This window comes from Nerophis lumbriciformis, linkage group LG04 (genome assembly GCF_033978685.3).
Source record: "Nerophis lumbriciformis linkage group LG04, RoL_Nlum_v2.1, whole genome shotgun sequence".
In the NCBI taxonomy this organism is placed as follows: Eukaryota; Metazoa; Chordata; class Actinopteri; order Syngnathiformes; family Syngnathidae; genus Nerophis; species Nerophis lumbriciformis.
The window spans coordinates 35356155-35373958 of record NC_084551.2 but is presented as its reverse complement, the minus strand read 5'-3'; the positions used below and the strand labels follow the sequence as shown (position 1 = coordinate 35373958).

Genomic DNA, 17804 nt, shown 5'->3' with positions numbered 1-17804 from the left:
TCCAGCACCGCCCTCCTCAGGTCCTCAAAGCGCACTCTGGAGGGCGCCGGCAGGCTGAGCGCCGCACGCTGCGCCTCCCCCGTCAGGAGCGGCAAGAGCCGCACCCCCCACTCTTCTTCCGGCCACGCGCATGCTCTCGCTGTGGCCGCAAAAATGTCCAAAAAGGCATGGGGATCTTCTTTTTCTCCCATGCGGGGGATGGTGACGGTCGTCGGCACTGACAGTGCGCCGCCCCCCTGGTCCGCTAACGCCCGCAGGACCTGGCACTGTTGGCGGGTGGTCGCTGCCAGCTCAGAGAGCGCTCCCGCGAGAGCCGTCAGGGTGTCGTCTTCCCCGGCCTCCGGTGGTCCAGCCGAGTTGGGCGCCAAATTGTGGAAGTCTGGTTCCACCGGGTTCTTCTGACCACCAACCACGGACATGACAGCAGTGTTCAGGGTTTTGAACAAGGTTTTATTTTCAGTCTTTTCGTGCTTTTCAGCAAATGTCTTTCTCGTCTGTCTCGCTCTCGCTCTCGCTCGTGCTCCACCTCCTCTTCTTCTTCCCGACTGCTGCTTTTAACAGAGCGACAGGTGATCAGACAAACACACTCAGCTGTGTCATCCACTCACCTGTCGCTAATCTCGAAGCCGGTCCCGCCTCGCTGCAGGTCCGCAGGCCACGCCCCTCACAAAAATCTATACTTTTTTAATAGTATTGAATGCCAGTTCTATGATTAACTACATTCCCCCGTAAAATAGATAAACATATCTGATCAATTTCTTTATTACTTGAAAGAAAACAGGTTTTGTTAAATAAAATGCTACTCAAACATTTAATAATGTCAAATACAAATAAGGCAACAAAAGAAGTAACCCACACTTTTCTTTTCTAAAGTAAATATGTACAGCAAATATGGGCATCTACATCAACAGTATGATTTGGACAGGACATATTGAAAAAAAAAAAAAATTATAATTTTTAAATATACCGCATTTTTCGGATTATAAATCGCTCAGGAGTATAAATCGCACAGGCCGAAAATGCATAATAAAGAAGGAAAAAAACATATAAGTCGCACTGGAGTATAAGTTGCATTTTTTGGGGAAATTTATTTGATAAAATCCAACACCAAGAATAGACATTTGAAAGGCAATTTAAAATAAATGAAGAATAGTGAACAACAGGCTGAATAAGTGTACGTTATATGAGGCATAAATAACCAACTGAGAACGTGCCTGGTATGTTAACGTAACATATTATGGTAAGAGTCATTCAAATAACTATAACATATAGAACATGCTATACGTTTACCAAACAATCTGTCACTCCTAATCGCTAAATCCGATGAAATCTTCTTCCTCGGTGTCGCTTCTAAACAACTCTGCCAACTCCAAAGGTAGACAATGCGCCACTTCCTCTTCTATCGGTACGCCGCTTACGTCAGAGTCATCGTCAGTTGCAGTTCCAATTATTCCAGCCTTTCTGAATCCCGACAGGATGGTTGTGGTTGTCACTGAAGCCCATGCTTTGTCGATCCATCCAATGACATCCAGAAAACTTGCATGGTGCATTCTCCCGGTACGGAAGTAGTAGCATGTAGCATCTTTTTTTTCACAATGCACTTTTGCCAAGACACACAATGCACTTCTGCCAAGACCCACAATGCACTTCTGCCATGACCCGCCCCCGCCAAATTTTTATTGGTTGACGTGTGTGTGTGACGATTGCTGACATTTGCCTCGTCTCTTACGTGAATGAGATAAATAATATTATTTGATATTTTACGGTAATGTGTTAATAATTTCACACATAAATCGCTCCAGAGAATATATCGCACCCCCGTCCAAACTATGAAAAAATTGCGATTTATAATCCGAAAAATACGGTATATATATATATATATATATTTTTTTTTTTTTATCGATTAAGATTCATTACAAATAGGAATGGCAATTAAACTGAAAATCTTTTTTTTTTTTTTTTTTTTTTTTTTTGACATCCTTACTAGACAGTATGGAACACTCGACACAGGAAAAACAACACAAAAGTCCAAAACAGCCATAATGGATTGGATCATGACAGTTTTGTCTAGCTTGTGTGCTGTTATGTGCTTCCTTGTTGTGTAGCATATTGCCATATGGCAATATGGCACACTTTTATTTTCACAAAAATGGACAATACGCCTTATGTATGTATTAATTCTGGTTGTGCTTACTGACCTTGTACCAATTTTTTTTGGTACATGGTGTAATGATAAGTGTGACCAGTAGATGACAATTGGACATTAGAGATATAGGTTTATGCCTCTTGTTCAATAAATGACACAAGCAAGCAAGACCAACATTTTGACGTTTCATTGAGAATATAGAACATTAAACACGGCGTTTAAAAATCTATCAAAATGTTTTAGTACGACTTTGTTAAACTACAGAGCCACATTGCTTGATGAATTGTCGGAGCATTACGGCTACCGTAGTCTGATGCGCTGTGCTTCAACTTGCGGGTATTATTATGGTGTGTGTACAAGGACCCCAAAATGTCACCTATTAGGAGACATATTATCCAGCGTTTTGTTTCGACCTATTACGCAAAGCCAAGGTTTTTTTTACCAATTGGTACCTGCTGTTTGTAATCTGTGTTTGTAATCTGCATGAATCCCGAAAATGTGTGTTTGTCCGCCATTGTAGTTTGCGCCGTAGTCCATAAGCTCCTTCTTTTTCTCTATCCTCTTGTTGTGGGGCTTTCAACCTCTGCTATTGCCATTTCTAATACGAAGTAGCGTATACTTCGAACTTAATCTGTCCGTAACTTCAGTAACAAAAGATGACGGGGAGAAGACGCAGTCGAAATGGAGTAACATAAATAAGACCACCCACCAAACGGTGCATCCTGTAGAGACGGTCAAAAAGCAGCTTGAAAATGGTCTGTAAAACATTATCTATGCAAAATTTTAACCAAAGTACCACCATTACATGTTATGTAGACCGCGAGGAAGTGTTTTAAATGTCGTAAAAAGATCACAATATAACCCCTTTAATGCGCCTAGTCCAGTGCGCCTTATGTATGAAAATAGACCTGAATAGACCCGTTCATCGACAATGGGCCTTTTAATCCGGTGCGCCTTATGGTCCGAAAAAATACTGTAGTTTACCTTTTATAAATGATTTCCCAGTAGCACAAGAAACGGCCAACCTTGTGTGCTCAATGGAGAACATTTAGCTGTTGACTGGCTGTCAAGCTGCTTGTACTGGAGCACTTATATCAGAGATTTTGGATGTAAGCCGATGTAATTCGTTACTCGTATTTTTGCTGATGTCAAACCCATATTAGGTGTCAGATCAAGACACCCCTAATGTTTTCGTGGACAAAAATGGCTTTTGGGCTGTCTATTGCCGCCAGGTCTAGAGCAAGGATTTATAAAATGTGGTATAGTGAGCCTATATTGTGCTACATCCTCTGCAGTGCATGTTTGTTTTTGGTCCTGTCTTTTTGTCAGAGTTACACATAGCCCTGCCAAACACAATTGCAGCATACTGTGTAAACCTTCTGTTCACACCAGATTTTACTTTCTCAATATAGGAACTAAATAACCTATTATTTTGCTTTTGACATAACTGAAGTTAGCTCAGCAGGCTTAAAAACATGTTCCTTATTTTTTCAAGATGCTGGTGCCTCCCCTAAGTCTTCTGTTGCCTAATACCTTGAAAACCGCTTATCTAGAACATTGTTGATCAACCTAATATGTCTCAATGATTTTGAGTGATTTCAGTCCAAACTCTCCCCTGTGCTGGGTCAAAGGTTAAATGTATTGTTCCTCACTGATGTGTTGCAGTAAGTACACAATATGGCTGACAGCTTTCTGACTGATTATATTTACAATGGAAGGAAATGATCCATATTCGTGTTATCGATGGAATGTGACTGTTATGATCCGCTGCCCGGATCATATTTTTGTTATTGTTTTCAAGTCACTTGTGTTTTCATCACCTCTTGAGTTTGTTTCTGTTGCCATGACGGCAGATTATCGTCACCTGCCTCTGGTTAGTGTTCCGGACGCGCACCTGTTGCCGGGGCACTAATCAGAGGGCTATTTAGTTTACGCGCTGGCCTCATTCGGTCTGTTGGTTTTGTTTGCTCCTACGCAACAAGTTACGCTCCTAGTTTCGCTCATAGTTTACATTTTTGATATTAGCATCTTTGCTACCCTCTTGTTTTCCGTGCCGTGGTGCACCGCGCAGCATTTTGTTCTGCAATCAGAATAAATCATTTATTCTCACCTGCAAGCCGCTTCCTGACATCCCTCTGCATCTTGAAAAGACGACCTCCGGCATCACAATGCCTCGAAGGCGTAACAGAAAACCAACAGCAGACAGTCTCTTCGAAGAGGGCGTGGAGGATTCCGGCTACGGGACGTGGCTGGTCTTAAAGGCGATGGAGAGAGAGACTCTCCAGTATTCCCCTTTGGAGCGCGAAGACCTTTTGTGGGGGCCTGACGGTTCATTGGTCCATATCGACTCCATCTGGCCCGGGGATGTCCGCTCACAGCCAGCCCGTACGCGTCAGCGAAAGCGGAAGTCAACCAAGAAGACTTCGGCTCGCGGCAAAGACGCACCTATCCCACAATTCTTCCCTCCGGAACACAGTCAAGCAGCCCAGGATTCCCCTCCTCCGATGTTTGGTAATCCCATCACTCACTTTGCCAAACAGTTCACCGATTGGGCTGTCAGTCAGCTGGAGACCCGCGCGGATGACGTCATCCCGTCCACTGGTGATGACGTCATAGACGAAGACATTTTTTTAAATTCAGTCAACTCTTTCTGTCAGCCGCCTCCAAATGACTTTAATTCAACAATTAAATACTATCAGGACATTTTTGTTAATTCTAGGTCTAGTCAGTCCCACTCACCTTCTGACTTTCAAGCTCAGCCCCCAATTACTTTGGCCCCACCCCCTAAGGCTCAAGCTCCACCCACTCCTCTGTCTGCTGTGCCACATGCTGCTCTGCCTTCTCCTCTTCCTGTTCCAGCCCAGTCATCTTCCGAGACACCCCTCGAGAAGTACAGTCCTGCTTGGGTGGATGAGTGGTACCGGAAGGTACTGATTGAACTAAAACTTGAGGAACAATCCCAAGCGGCAAAGGACACTCCGCATGCTATTGAAGAGCAGAATAGAGGTTTTGGACAATCAAAAGGGGAGGAGCCTACCCCCCTCCTCACCTCCTCCCTCCCACCCCTAAAGACTGTTCCAGACTGCACAAGACGCGTCTGGGATCCGCTTCTTGAGGGGGGGGCTAGTACTGGGTGCTTTGCTAGTGGGCAGGCACAGCTGCGCCCAGCCAAACCCAAACCTCCATGCCGGCCTCCGCCACCAGTCCTCCGGCATGCTAAGCCGCAACCCCCTGCCCGGCCGCCACCACCGGTTTTTCGGCATGCTAAGCCGCAACCTCCTGCCCGGCCGCCGCCACCAGTCCTCCGGCATGCTAAGCCGCAACCCCCTGCCCGGCCGCCACCACCGGTTTTTCGGCATGCTAAGCCGCAACCTCCTGCCCGGCCACCACCACCAGTCCTTCGGCGTGCTAAGCCGCAACCCCCGGCCAGGCCACCTCCGCCAAAGTCACGCCCAGCACCTGCTCCAAGTCTGGTTCCCACACCAGCACCTGCTCCAAGTCTGGTTCCCACACCAGCACCTGCTCCAAGTCTGGTTCCCACACCAGCACCTGCTCCAAGTCTGGTTCCCACACCAGCACCTGCTCCGCCCACGCCGGCAGACGAGCCGCCTGCTCCGCCCACGTCGACAGCCCGGACGCCTGCTCCGCTCACGCCGGCAGACGGGCCGCCTGCTCCGCCCACGTCGACAGCCCGGACGCCTGCTACGCCCACGTCGACAGCCCGGACGCCTGCTACGCCCACGCCGGCAGACGAGCCGCCTGCTCCGCCTCTGGCTCCGCCCACGCCGACAGACGAGCCGCCTGCTCCGCCTCTGACTCCGCCCACGCCGACAGACGAGCCGCCTGCTCCGCCTCTGACTCCGCCCACGCCGACAGACGAGCCGCCTGCTCCGCCCACGCCGACAGCGTCGACGCTTCCTGTTTCCACGGCGACGACGCTTCCTGTTTCCACGGCGACGACGCTTCCTGTTTCCACGGCGACGACGCTTCCTGCTTCCACGGCGACGACGCTTCCTGCTTCCACGGCGACGACGCTTCCTGTTTCCACGGCGACGACGACGCTTCCTGCTTCCACGGCGACGACGACGCTTCCTGTTTCCACGGCGACGACGACGCTTCCTGTTTCCACGGCGACGACGACGCTTCCTGTTTCCACGGCGACGACGACGCTTCCTGTTTCCACGGCGACGACGACTCCTCCTGCTTCCACGGCGACGTCTGCTCTCTCGCCCTCATCGTCGTCTCAGTGACCTCGAGTGGTCTGGCTGCGCAAGCGGCGCTCTCGGAGGTTTGTGTATGGACGCCAGTGGCGCAAACAGCAGCGACACCCGAGACGTAGTCTCAGAACTCTCCGGCTGCTGAACTTCTGGCGCCACTCACGCCCACCTTCTCGGCAGCCACGAATGTGGCCTTTCCTTGGTCGCCCGCCTCGCCTCCGGCAGCGGCGTTCCATTCGCCGCCGCCACCTGACTCGTCCCCGGTGGATTCGGGGACACGTGGCCTGGCGACCCTCCGCCAAATCCTCCCTCCACCCTCCCTTGACTCTTGAACTCTGTTATAGTCGGGGGGGTTTTAGTTTTGCCAGGGGACATCTGGAATCTGTCCCTTAAGGGGGGGGTACTGTTATGATCCGCTGCCCGGATCATATTTTTGTTATTGTTTTCAAGTCACTTGTGTTTTCATCACCTCTTGAGTTTGTTTCTGTTGCCATGACGGCAGATTATCGTCACCTGCCTCTGGTTAGTGTTCCGGACGCGCACCTGTTGCCGGGGCACTAATCAGAGGGCTATTTAGTTTACGCGCTGGCCTCATTCGGTCTGTTGGTTTTGTTTGCTCCTACGCAACAAGTTACGCTCCTAGTTTCGCTCATAGTTTACATTTTTGATATTAGCATCTTTGCTACCCTCTTGTTTTCCGTGCCGTGGTGCACCGCGCAGCATTTTGTTCTGCAATCAGAATAAATCATTTATTCTCACCTGCAAGCCGCTTCCTGACATCCCTCTGCATCTTGAAAAGACGACCTCCGGCATCACAATGCCTCGAAGGCGTAACAGTGACCTTCGAAAGATTGTATTAATTTAAAAGGGAACTGCACTTTTTGGGGGAATTTTGTTTATCATTTACAATCCTTTATCAGAATCAGAATCAGAATCAGAAATACTTTATTAATCCCTGAGGGGAAATTAAAATTTTCAGCACAATCCCATTTAAGTTTAGACAAACATTACAGGGAGACAGAACAGGATCGCTGACAGGTCTGCCAACATCCGGCGCCCCTTACAAAAAAGGTGAGATACAGGTAAACAATGAGAAAAAAGAAAAGGAAAAAAACAAAAAATGTATGCATTCTAACTCTCAATTAAACACTAGCAAAAGTCAGCTGCCAATGGAGGTAATGGGATTTGATTTATTCTGCCTATAAGGCGCTCTAAAACATACAAAAACCTTCATTAACGTTTCAATTACATGCTGTAAGTGTATATGTAATGTAATAACAAGCACATTCATAATAACTTTTAATATTTACATATTTTGCTCATTTTAATTAAACGCTGACGTATTAATTTTACAGACGCATCACAAAGTTCACTATTTCCTTCACCAACAACTACTTCTACTAATCATGGCAGACTTCATGAGATACAACAACAACTATTTTGGGACAAATGATGATCCATAACCTTATATTTTTGAGCCTGAATATACAGAGGATGAGCTACCAGTTTTAAAAGCTGAGTGCTAAGCAGATCCAGTTAGTGTTAAACAAGAAATCCAAACTATGAACATAATAAGACAATGACTCACTGTAGAATGTATGCTCTCACTGGAATGCTGACTGATGGGATGTTTATATCTTCCCGTTTCGATTAAGAATTGTTCATAATCCTAATGCAGGTTAAAAAAAAAAAACGTGCCGCAAACAAACGTTTTCTGTCTTTCTCGCCATCTCCATGTCTAAGTTGAATGTCAAAGTTGACAACCTTCTCGGTTTACGGCCACATCCTTCTACTATGCAAGTGAGAGGCATGATTTATAATCTATAATAAACTTTTGTTCTGAGGCGATGAGGCAGCTCAATATGTCAATAGCTGCATATAGTTAGCTCTCTGTGGTCACGGCGCCGCTACAAGTAGTTCCTTGGCGTTAGTGTTTTTAATAACAATACCGCTTACTAGGTTAATATTCAGGTTACAACGTGTAAATGAAGTATTGTTGTCGGTTTTTAGATGTTTTTTGAGGGCTTTATGGGCTCAATAGATGACTCCCATTTTCTTCATTGTAAGCTTCCTTGTACTTGCCGTATATTACAGAATAGATAGCATTAAAAAAAAAAAGTCATGTGTGTTCGTGTCTTACACAGGGATTGTGAATGATAATTCCCAAAAAAAAGTGCAGTTCCCTTTTAAGTACAGACTATGTCTCTTACGGTAAAGCTCTGATGTAGACGGCTGGGTTCTTTGTAAGACCAGAACGATACTCTGATTTTAATCTGCCTTTACCCTGCAGAACATTTTGCAGCACTTTTTTTTATTTGAATTTTTTTTTAGAGCACGCTTTGTCCTGTGAGTTGAGTGCACTTTATTAGCCAGCGTGCTTCATTGCCTCCCGTGCAAAGTAATGATGACCAAGGGGGACTTTTCTCTGCTCTGCATGCATATCAGACTCACTGAGACAAATTGTATTCACTGGTGCTCCGAAGCTGTTAGCTCATAATTGTGTGGTAATGACTTTGCGCGGAGGACAATTGCTGTCCTCCCATGGAAGGAACAATCCCTCCACTAGGGGGCAATCCTCCTTTGTGTGTGCTGAGTGGCCTGTTGGTGTTTCTTAGACATATATTTATGGTTATTGGCATAATTGAAGTTTATTTCAAACATTTAAGAGAAACGTCAAATAAAATGTGTTTGTCTCTCAAAGTTAGGGGTTATTTTTCACATCATTTACAAGACACATGGCAGCGCTGTCAGCACGAGCATCAGCTGTGGTGTCAAGATCAGTCATCCCTCTGTAACCTGACACTGCAGACATTAATACAGCAAATGGCCATCGATCAGTGTAATTTATAATGATTTATAATACAACAACATCTGCTGGGTGAATTTTTAAGTATTTTGTCATTTTTGTTCACATTCCACACAATGATGTGAGCTATCAGGGGATGTTTGCAGAAAAAGTGTGTTTTTTTTGGCCTGATTGAATTAGTCCAAGAAGCACAGCTCACCTTTGAGGCTCGAATGTGGAGAAGTCGCCTTTTGACCTTCGTGTTTACCATTCCCACAGCCGCACCCTGAGGCTTTAGTTGCACAGTGGCTTCACTGTATAGTCAATATGGGCACGTATTTACCCTTTTAGTGTAACCCAAAATGTTTCCCAGAGGCCAAGAGGGGGGCCTGATCTATCCCTCAGTTAGATTACTTTTGCATTCTGAATGCGGCCAGACCTCTAGCACATTCCTCCTGATACTCACCACTCGGGATACCAGTGATGTGCCGGTCAGGCTGGTATGGTTATTTGCCATGGAATGATTTTCAAAAGAATAGAGGTGTTGATTATTTGGATAATGTTCCACTTTGTCGGTAAATAGCTGGAATTTTATCACACAAAAAAATCTTATGAGTCAGCTGTTTTTCTGAGCACAGTTTTTGGGAGTACCGGTATATAAAAATAAAGAACATTTTGCAAAGAGTGAGACATCCTCTGCCTGTGAGGTCCATCACAGTGTATCTATTTATTAGCAATGTTTTTTCTTTGTATGGAATTGTTTAAGCTGTGCAAGGGGTCACATCCTTGTCAGTGGCCCCTTGTGTTATTTTGCCATGACTCACAGGAGTCCACTCAGCTGTGCCTTTTACAAAGACTCACCGGAATAAAAGAGTCAAGACACTCTGGAAGAAAGCCGAGCTTGTTGTGTGGACACCTTTTGTGTCCTTTTTCTTTGGCCAGACAAGAGGCCATCTGCCCGCAGACAAAGCTCAGCCCTCGTCTGCCTCCCTCCTCCCCTCTTGTGGCTAAAATATCTACAGAGTGGTGTATTTCACATCTGTCCCTTCTGAATTGTATCCTCTGGTATGTGTAGGTCTCCTCACAGAATGCCAGCCACAATGACAAATATCTTACACCTGTCATGTCACTCTTTGCAGCGATACTTTAACGTTGCCTGTGGGCATCGTGAAAAAGAGAAAATAGTTGTATAGGGTCTTCCTGTTTTGAAACACAATATAACGATCAGGGATTATTTTAATGAGTGTAGTGTCATGATCCGACATGACTCAAGTTCTTTTCCTTTGTTTCAACCATTATTTTCTGTGTTGAAACTCTTAATTTGTTATTTATAAGGTTCCTGTTTGTCAACAAATGTTTCACCTTTCTCACCTGTACCTGGTTGCCAATTAGGAGGCTTTCAATACCAGCCCTTTCCTCTAGACATTGCTGGACTCTGGTGCATCTATTTAGCTTTTTTGTTTTCATGCTGTATACTGTATCTTACCCTATGCTTCTTGTGCACTTCCCTGCTGCACTAGTTATTTACTTGTATTAATAAATACATTTGACCTGCAATTCATCTGCCATCTCTGCATCCTAGGGTCCAGACCAACACTACGATTACGCAGAACGTAACATGTAATAGTAACAATGCAATTAGAGATGCAACTAAGGGTTATTTTAATCGACGACCAATCAGCGATGATTTTTTCGATTAGTCGACTAGTCAAACAATTAGTTTGGATCAACGGCATGATTTTAAATCATTTTCAGAAGGTAATATAATAAATTGTAGCAAAAAAAATAGATTACTAAGGAATGAGTGTGTTTACTTTATTACACAAAGAAAATAATCACAGTAAAAATATATAGACTTAAAGAGCAAAATACAGTCACCCCTCGCCACATCACACTTCAAATATCGCGGCTTCACCACATTATATATATATATATTAGATATTTATTTATTTTTTAAAGCATATTCTATAATTTTTTGGTCCTAAATCAAAATGAAAAATTGTAAATTAACAAAAAAATATCAATACTACAATAGTATTGGCCACTAGAAGACACTAAACCAATCAGAGCGTGCTGTTCAGTATCGTGGCCACTGATTGGCTCAGCCTCAGACAGCATTACTATATTGGATTAAAAAGGTGTAAAGGTGACTAAAGGGTGTTATTGAATGTCTACAGTGCTCTCTTAATGTTGAAAAACATATTTAGAAGGTCGTAAATTTGTTTTTATGCTTTAGCTATGAAAAAAAAAAAAGTATAACTAATGGCAGCCTCCCGCGACCCTAAAAGGGACATTTGGTAGAAAACTGATCGATGGATTGATTTCTACTTTGCAGAAGTTCATGTATTGTGGTCATGTCCGGAAACAAATACAGCAATAAACGATGGATAAATGTATCCTAAGCTTTAATTCATTCCATGCAAAGAAACCCCTGAAAGCTATTTTCACCTTGTAATGTTAGTTATTTAGCTGCCAACAGTCACCCCAAGTAGTGAAGTGAAGTGAAGTGAAGTGAATTATATTTATATAGCGCTTTTTCTCTTATGACTCAAAGCGCTTTACTTAGTGAAACCCCAATATCTAAGTTACATTTAAACTAGTGTGGGTGGCACTGGGAGCAGGTGGGTAAAGTGTCTTGCCCAAGGACACAACGGCAGTGACTAGGATGGCGGAAGCGGGGATCGAACCTGGAACCCTCAAGTTGCTGGCACGGCCACTCTACCAACCGAGCTATACCGCCCCAAGTGTCAAAGTAAAAACAGCCTCCTGCTTTACCTTGTCTTTGGTATTATTACCACAAGGAATATTAACATGCATGTCCATTTTTCTTTGCTTGTTGCTTCATAAGACAAAATAGAATGAGTAAATCTCAATGCTAGATACACGACTGACATTTTACAGCCTACTTAAGTCATCAAATATCACTTTTATGGCACCATTTAGTATTGGTTGTGAAAACAATAAAATGTGTTAGCGCTACAGAAAGCATTTTATTCAAGCTTTATAGTTATGTCGATTATGTCAAATATTTTTTGCAGTCTTAAATGTAATGTCTACAGTGGCTGACAAGGGTAAACGCGCATAAACGTCCAGAACATAAGAAAACTAATGCAAAACGGGCAAAAACAACTCATTAAATAGGTAGCCGTATAACATTGTTAGTTTGATAGATAGACATTGTGAAGGTAAATGTTTTACCTTCACAATTTAACTTTCTTCTGAACTGTTTCTCGTGCTTTGCATATCTCTCTCGGACCTGGCACCACTGGTAGGGCTTACTTCCTAATAACATGCTAACTATTGAGGGACAAAATTAAATTAAAATTTAAAAAGGGCCATTAATTAAATTATTAAAAGTCATAAAAATTGTAAATCAATAATTAATTACATCGTAAAATAATGAAATCATGAAATATTGAAACAATAATTCATTGAATGATTAGATTTAATTTTACATTAAAAATGACACATTTAATAACACATTTATGTATGTGATTTAAATTGTAATGAATTGATGACGCATTTAAGTAGATACTTAAACATTTATTTATTTTGTCCCATTTGGCACCCCCGGTTTCATCGTACTTCCGAAGGGTTTTCCCCAGTGTGTAATGTATTTATGTGATTTGGGGGTTTCGTGTGTTTCTGACGTTGTAGCACATTTTCCCCTGTCAACCACCGTAAATATCATACTAATGACCCCAAAATACCTGCCTGTCCTGTTTAGTGCTTGCATATGTGCAACACAGGCAAATACATAATGAGTGTAGCAACAGCTCCCCACTGATAATGCACCTTATGGCTGCAGACCTTCAAATGAGCTTTCTTTGCTCTTTTACATGGATTTGACTGCCTCGGGATTACTTCCTGTGTCAGGATTATGGCAATAATCTCTCCCAATCCCAGTTGCTGGTCTGGCTCTGCTGGTACTCTGCAGATTACTGCTTGTGACAAGTGGGAGTTTCTGGATGGCCCCATCTCGGTGGCATGGCGGGGGGGATTCCATCCTTACAAAGATGGAGGTCAAGATTTGATTGAATTCTGAGTGCTCTTCATCTGAATAACCCTCTGTAGTATTTGAGGCAGCGGTGACACATTTAGGAGGCCCCGTGCTGCCTGCGAGTTGCTGGCATGTGAATATCTGCAGCTAAGTGGAGTGGAGTGTGTCCGGAAGGCAGTGGGCTAATGTGAGAGTGCTGTGTGATATAAAGAGGGCGTCTGCACTATTGATCCTGCTTTACAGAGCTGTTGAGCTGTGTGAAACAGTCCTGACAGCAACCCCCCCACCCCTACTCAGCCCCTCCCTATCATAGAGCCGGTTCTCTCTCTCTCTCTCGCTCCTTTCTGGGCGTGTGAAAGAGGGCCATTGTGCGAGGCACACTCCAGCCTTCAGGCCACCCACCGCCCATCTTCTCCGCACTGCACTGACCAGAAGTGGAGCCTTCCCCTCGATAGCGACCGTCAGTTGCCCTGCTGGCTGAGAAGAGGGGAGCGGACCGTGCTTCTCCCTTCCGCATCTTCCCCCAGAGGAGATGGAGGACCTGTGGGAACTAGATCAGGCCGGCGCGGAGGCCGAAAATAACCGAGGCGGGTTCGGAGGGGACGTGATGAACCACAAAGCCAAACGACAAGAACGGAAGCGACAGGAACTGTTGGCTTTTGCCCTGGGAGTCAAGCTGGGGAGCAAGGGGACACTTTTGTGGAAGCCCATCAAACTGTTGGCCTCCTGTCCACAGATCTCCTCGTCTCTGGTGAGGCAGAGCACCTTGAAAGACACACCAGAAAAGCAGTGCTCCTATGAGAAGATCCACAACTTTAAGGTAAAATGAAAGTCTTCAGTAAAACATATTTTTCTTGATTAGTCTTGATCAAATAATATTGTTGTTCTGATGGAAACACACACAGCTGACTTCCTGCAGCACAAAATGTGTGACTAATGGACAGAGACGAGCACAGCGCATTGATTATCATTGATTTTCAACTCTTACTTTTAGTCTCCTGACTTTGTGAGACACATGTAAATTATTGTAAGCACTCATGACTGACAATCTTTTAGTGCTGCCTTTCACTAAGGATGTTCATAGTCAAACCTGATTCGTTTGATTTTGCCCATAGTTGACGATAAGTCAAATCTATGCTGTTAAAATAAACAGATTGTGATGATAGTAGTGCATCCTGACAGGTCACTAGGTGTCAGTATAACATATAGCGGCAAAACAGACATTTCATTTGCAACTTTTCCCACTCAATCAATCAATCAAAGTTTATTTATATAGACCTTAATCACAAGTGTCTCAAAGGGCTGCACAAGCCACAACGATATCCTCGGCTCAGATCCCACCACCAAAATAGGCTTAACTACTCAGATAATCAAATGCACACGGAAATTTGGATTGTTTTGTGAGGTCCTCTGCTCAAGACATCCAACTTGACTAAATAGAGGAAGGAACATTTGTAACAAAGTTTCTCTATGTGAACCTGCGGAAGGATCATTACATTTGCCAGCAAAGAGCTACACCTCCAGCGGGGAGACGGCACGTCCGTTTCCGAACTGTGTCTAATTTCCAGTCGGATTTAGACGGCTATAGGCGTGCGGTGGCACAGAGAGATTCCTGTCTGACTGTGGCGCATCCTGGTACCCTATGTAGAAACATCTTACCAACACTATTAGTAAAATATTTTTCTGTGCAAGCAATTAGGTTTTTATATAATACGAGATGTGGGAGGCCAAAACTCACAGCCAGCTGTTTTAGTCATGTGACGTCACAACACCAGGAAGCAGTGACCAGAATGGGTGATCGCTGTCTAGTGACAGACAGAATTGTAATTGTATGATCTCGTATTCTCTAAAAAGTATTTGTCTACACACAAACGATGAAGGCAATCATTTCATCGTCCCAACACACCTGCTGTACATGGTGGGCTTCAGCAGGCACTTAACTCCGGGAGGGTTGAATGTCTGACGATTCAAAATCAAATATTTGACTATTTGAAGACAGCTCTAAAATCTATTGTATTAGGTTTGATTTCTAACCGGCTCCAGCTATTTTTCTGTGAAAAGAGAACAAAAATCCTTCACCGCCTGCCTTATGCTACCTTCCTTCCTCTCACCTGTTGAAGGTGTGTGCGTTTGACTGCACAGGTGCGTCGTCCTATCAGTGTCGGGGGTGCCTGTCTGTTATTTAGACGTGCAGCCCTGCCTGCAAGTATCTGATTGCCTGGCAGCAGATGCCAGACACATAACGCTAAATCCTTTAATCTGCCTCATGTGTTTACACACGCTCTCAATTGACCACCACGCTCCCCTCTCCTGTAGCGTCCCATCACAAAGTAAGCTCTGTGCCGCCCATCTAAAGGGTGCTTCTCCTGCTTTTGGACATGGAGGTGCAATGTGTGTGTCTAATCATGGGGTGTCCACCTGCAGGTACACACCTTTCGAGGGCCACACTGGTGTGAGTACTGCGCCAACTTCATGTGGGGTCTAATTGCCCAAGGTGTCCGCTGCTCAGGTAAGTGCACTGCAAACGACAAAGAATGCATTGTCGGTCATTGGACAGCTTTCACAAGTAATGTACAGTGTGTGGACAACACGTTGCATAACGGTTCTAAATACACATCGGTGGGTTAATAACACTGAATAACTTTATGGTTATCCCGCCAACCAAGAAAACATGTTTTTCCATTGTATTGCATCCTTTTCTAATTACAAGCTTAAATATGTAATAATTAAAATAGTTAATCTATTCTATCTAATACTTTTGATAATGTAATACACTATATATTTTTGGAGCATGTTAACGTCGGAATGTTTTAATTGAAAAAAAAATATTAAATTGAACTGTAATTTTTTATCTATTTGTCATTTATTTACCATGTCACCCTGAGAGCCAGCGTCCTCTGGGTGATATGCAGTGGACATTTGCAAAAATGCATCCCACTTACCAAGGCTATTTTTACTCTGACAAAAGAAATAGATCTACTGTACTGAGTACGCTGAATCTGAGGAGGCTATTGACTGCATATCAAGATTCGGAACATGACCAACGGGATATTTTGTAGTTTTCTTACGACTATGTTTTTTTTATTACTATGTTTATGCCTTGAGTATTTTTTCAGCTGTCTGGATATTATTAATTGATTTTGTGTCATAAAAGCAAACATTTTCGAGCAACATCAAGTGTTGATTTTACATGATATAAGACGAGAATACAGCGGTACCTCACTTTTCATTAGTAAACTGTTTCCGAAGGTTGGACAAAAACTTAATCTTACGAAAACCGAAACCAGTTTTGCTCTAAGTAATAATGCAAATCCAATTAATCCATTCTAGACGGACAACATTTATTTAAAATAAATATTCAAAAAATACGAACACAAAACTAATTTCATAGAGAATAATTATATCGTCCATGACAGAAGTCTTGTCACATAAAGTGGAACAATGATGATTTTATTCTACATGTAAAATATGTCCTTTTGGTCTAGATAATATGAATTGGATATGGTTGGGTTTAAATTTAGCTTAAATTTGGCTCATCGGTCACATTTATAACCACTTTCTTTTAGTCTGTCTGCAAGATGTTCGATTCTGGAGGCGTTCCCCAGATTGCAAATGAAACCACGCTGCACCCTGTTCAAAAGTATCATCATTTTTCTTTTGAAAATGTACACTGTTTCAATATTTATCTTGAAGTCGTCAACACAAATTTTTATTTTTCAGACAAACACTATATAGATTCACTCGGTCACAAAATTAGGCACACCTGTACAGTCACTCTGCGATCGATTTTAGCAGCATTTATGTCATTGCATGTCGCATGTCGGTGTTATTATGCACATGCCAGGATTATGAATGAAGTTCTTTATTTTCATTGCTTTCAGGAAGATAATGAAATGTGGTTTTGCAGAGAGAGCACAATGTAAAAATATAAATGTATGCAATACACAAAATATACACACCTACAAATACACACTGTAAAAGTACAATCCTTTACACAGTCCTCGTTTGGCTTGTCAGTTGAGTGATGAGGTTAATGGTGGTTGGTGATGGTTAGATGACAAGAATACTTTATTCTACCTTTCTTGTGTTTCCCCTTATAGCCTGAAGCAGAGGGGAAGGCCACCAAAACTGCGTGCAAGCTCATGCCAAAAAGCATGAATTGTATGATTAGACGCTTTGGCATTGTGTAACATGAGTATCCAACATTGTAACATTTATAAGTCTAAGACTAAAATTATCATAGGTACCCTTTAAAAGGCCATATATCTTTTATTTCTAATCTATCAATTTCTAGGGGAAAAAAAAGTTTAATGTCAAGAGCTTTAACATTATTAACTCGGTGTCAAAGGAAAAAGGTGATAAAAATGTCTTGATGTTCACAGCTTTGTAAAGCCCATAACATTTGTTTTTGCAAGGACAACAGTTGTTATATGATTCAACCAATCACACATTTGAGCTTTGCCTGTGATAAATACTGCAATGGACACATTCCCGAGTGGGTAAAAAGAACCCCAGCAAAGACCATCATGTGAAGTACAAAATGACGTCGAAGAACATGCACAAGATTCAACCACTAATCGAAATGATCATCAAGAGCCTGAAGATCAAGTCTGCTGCCGAGTTGGCAGAAATCTTCAATGTATCCCAACGTCAAGT

General features: G+C 43.3%; 1 protein-coding gene across 2 annotated transcripts in view; it reads left to right on the top strand.

Moving 5' to 3' along the window:
• chn2 (chimerin 2) overlaps positions 1-17804 on the top strand; it is an 81383-nt gene that overhangs the window by 50886 nt on the left and 12693 nt on the right. Inside the window, exons 7-8 of one of the 2 annotated variants that reach the window (XM_061953609.1) lie at positions 13885-13968; positions 15573-15657. In XM_061953609.1, coding sequence (XP_061809593.1) covers positions 13885-13968; positions 15573-15657 — 169 coding nt within the window. The remainder of the gene's footprint in view (positions 1-13884; positions 13969-15572; positions 15658-17804) is intronic. The other variant, XM_061953617.1, reaches the window with a different exon arrangement.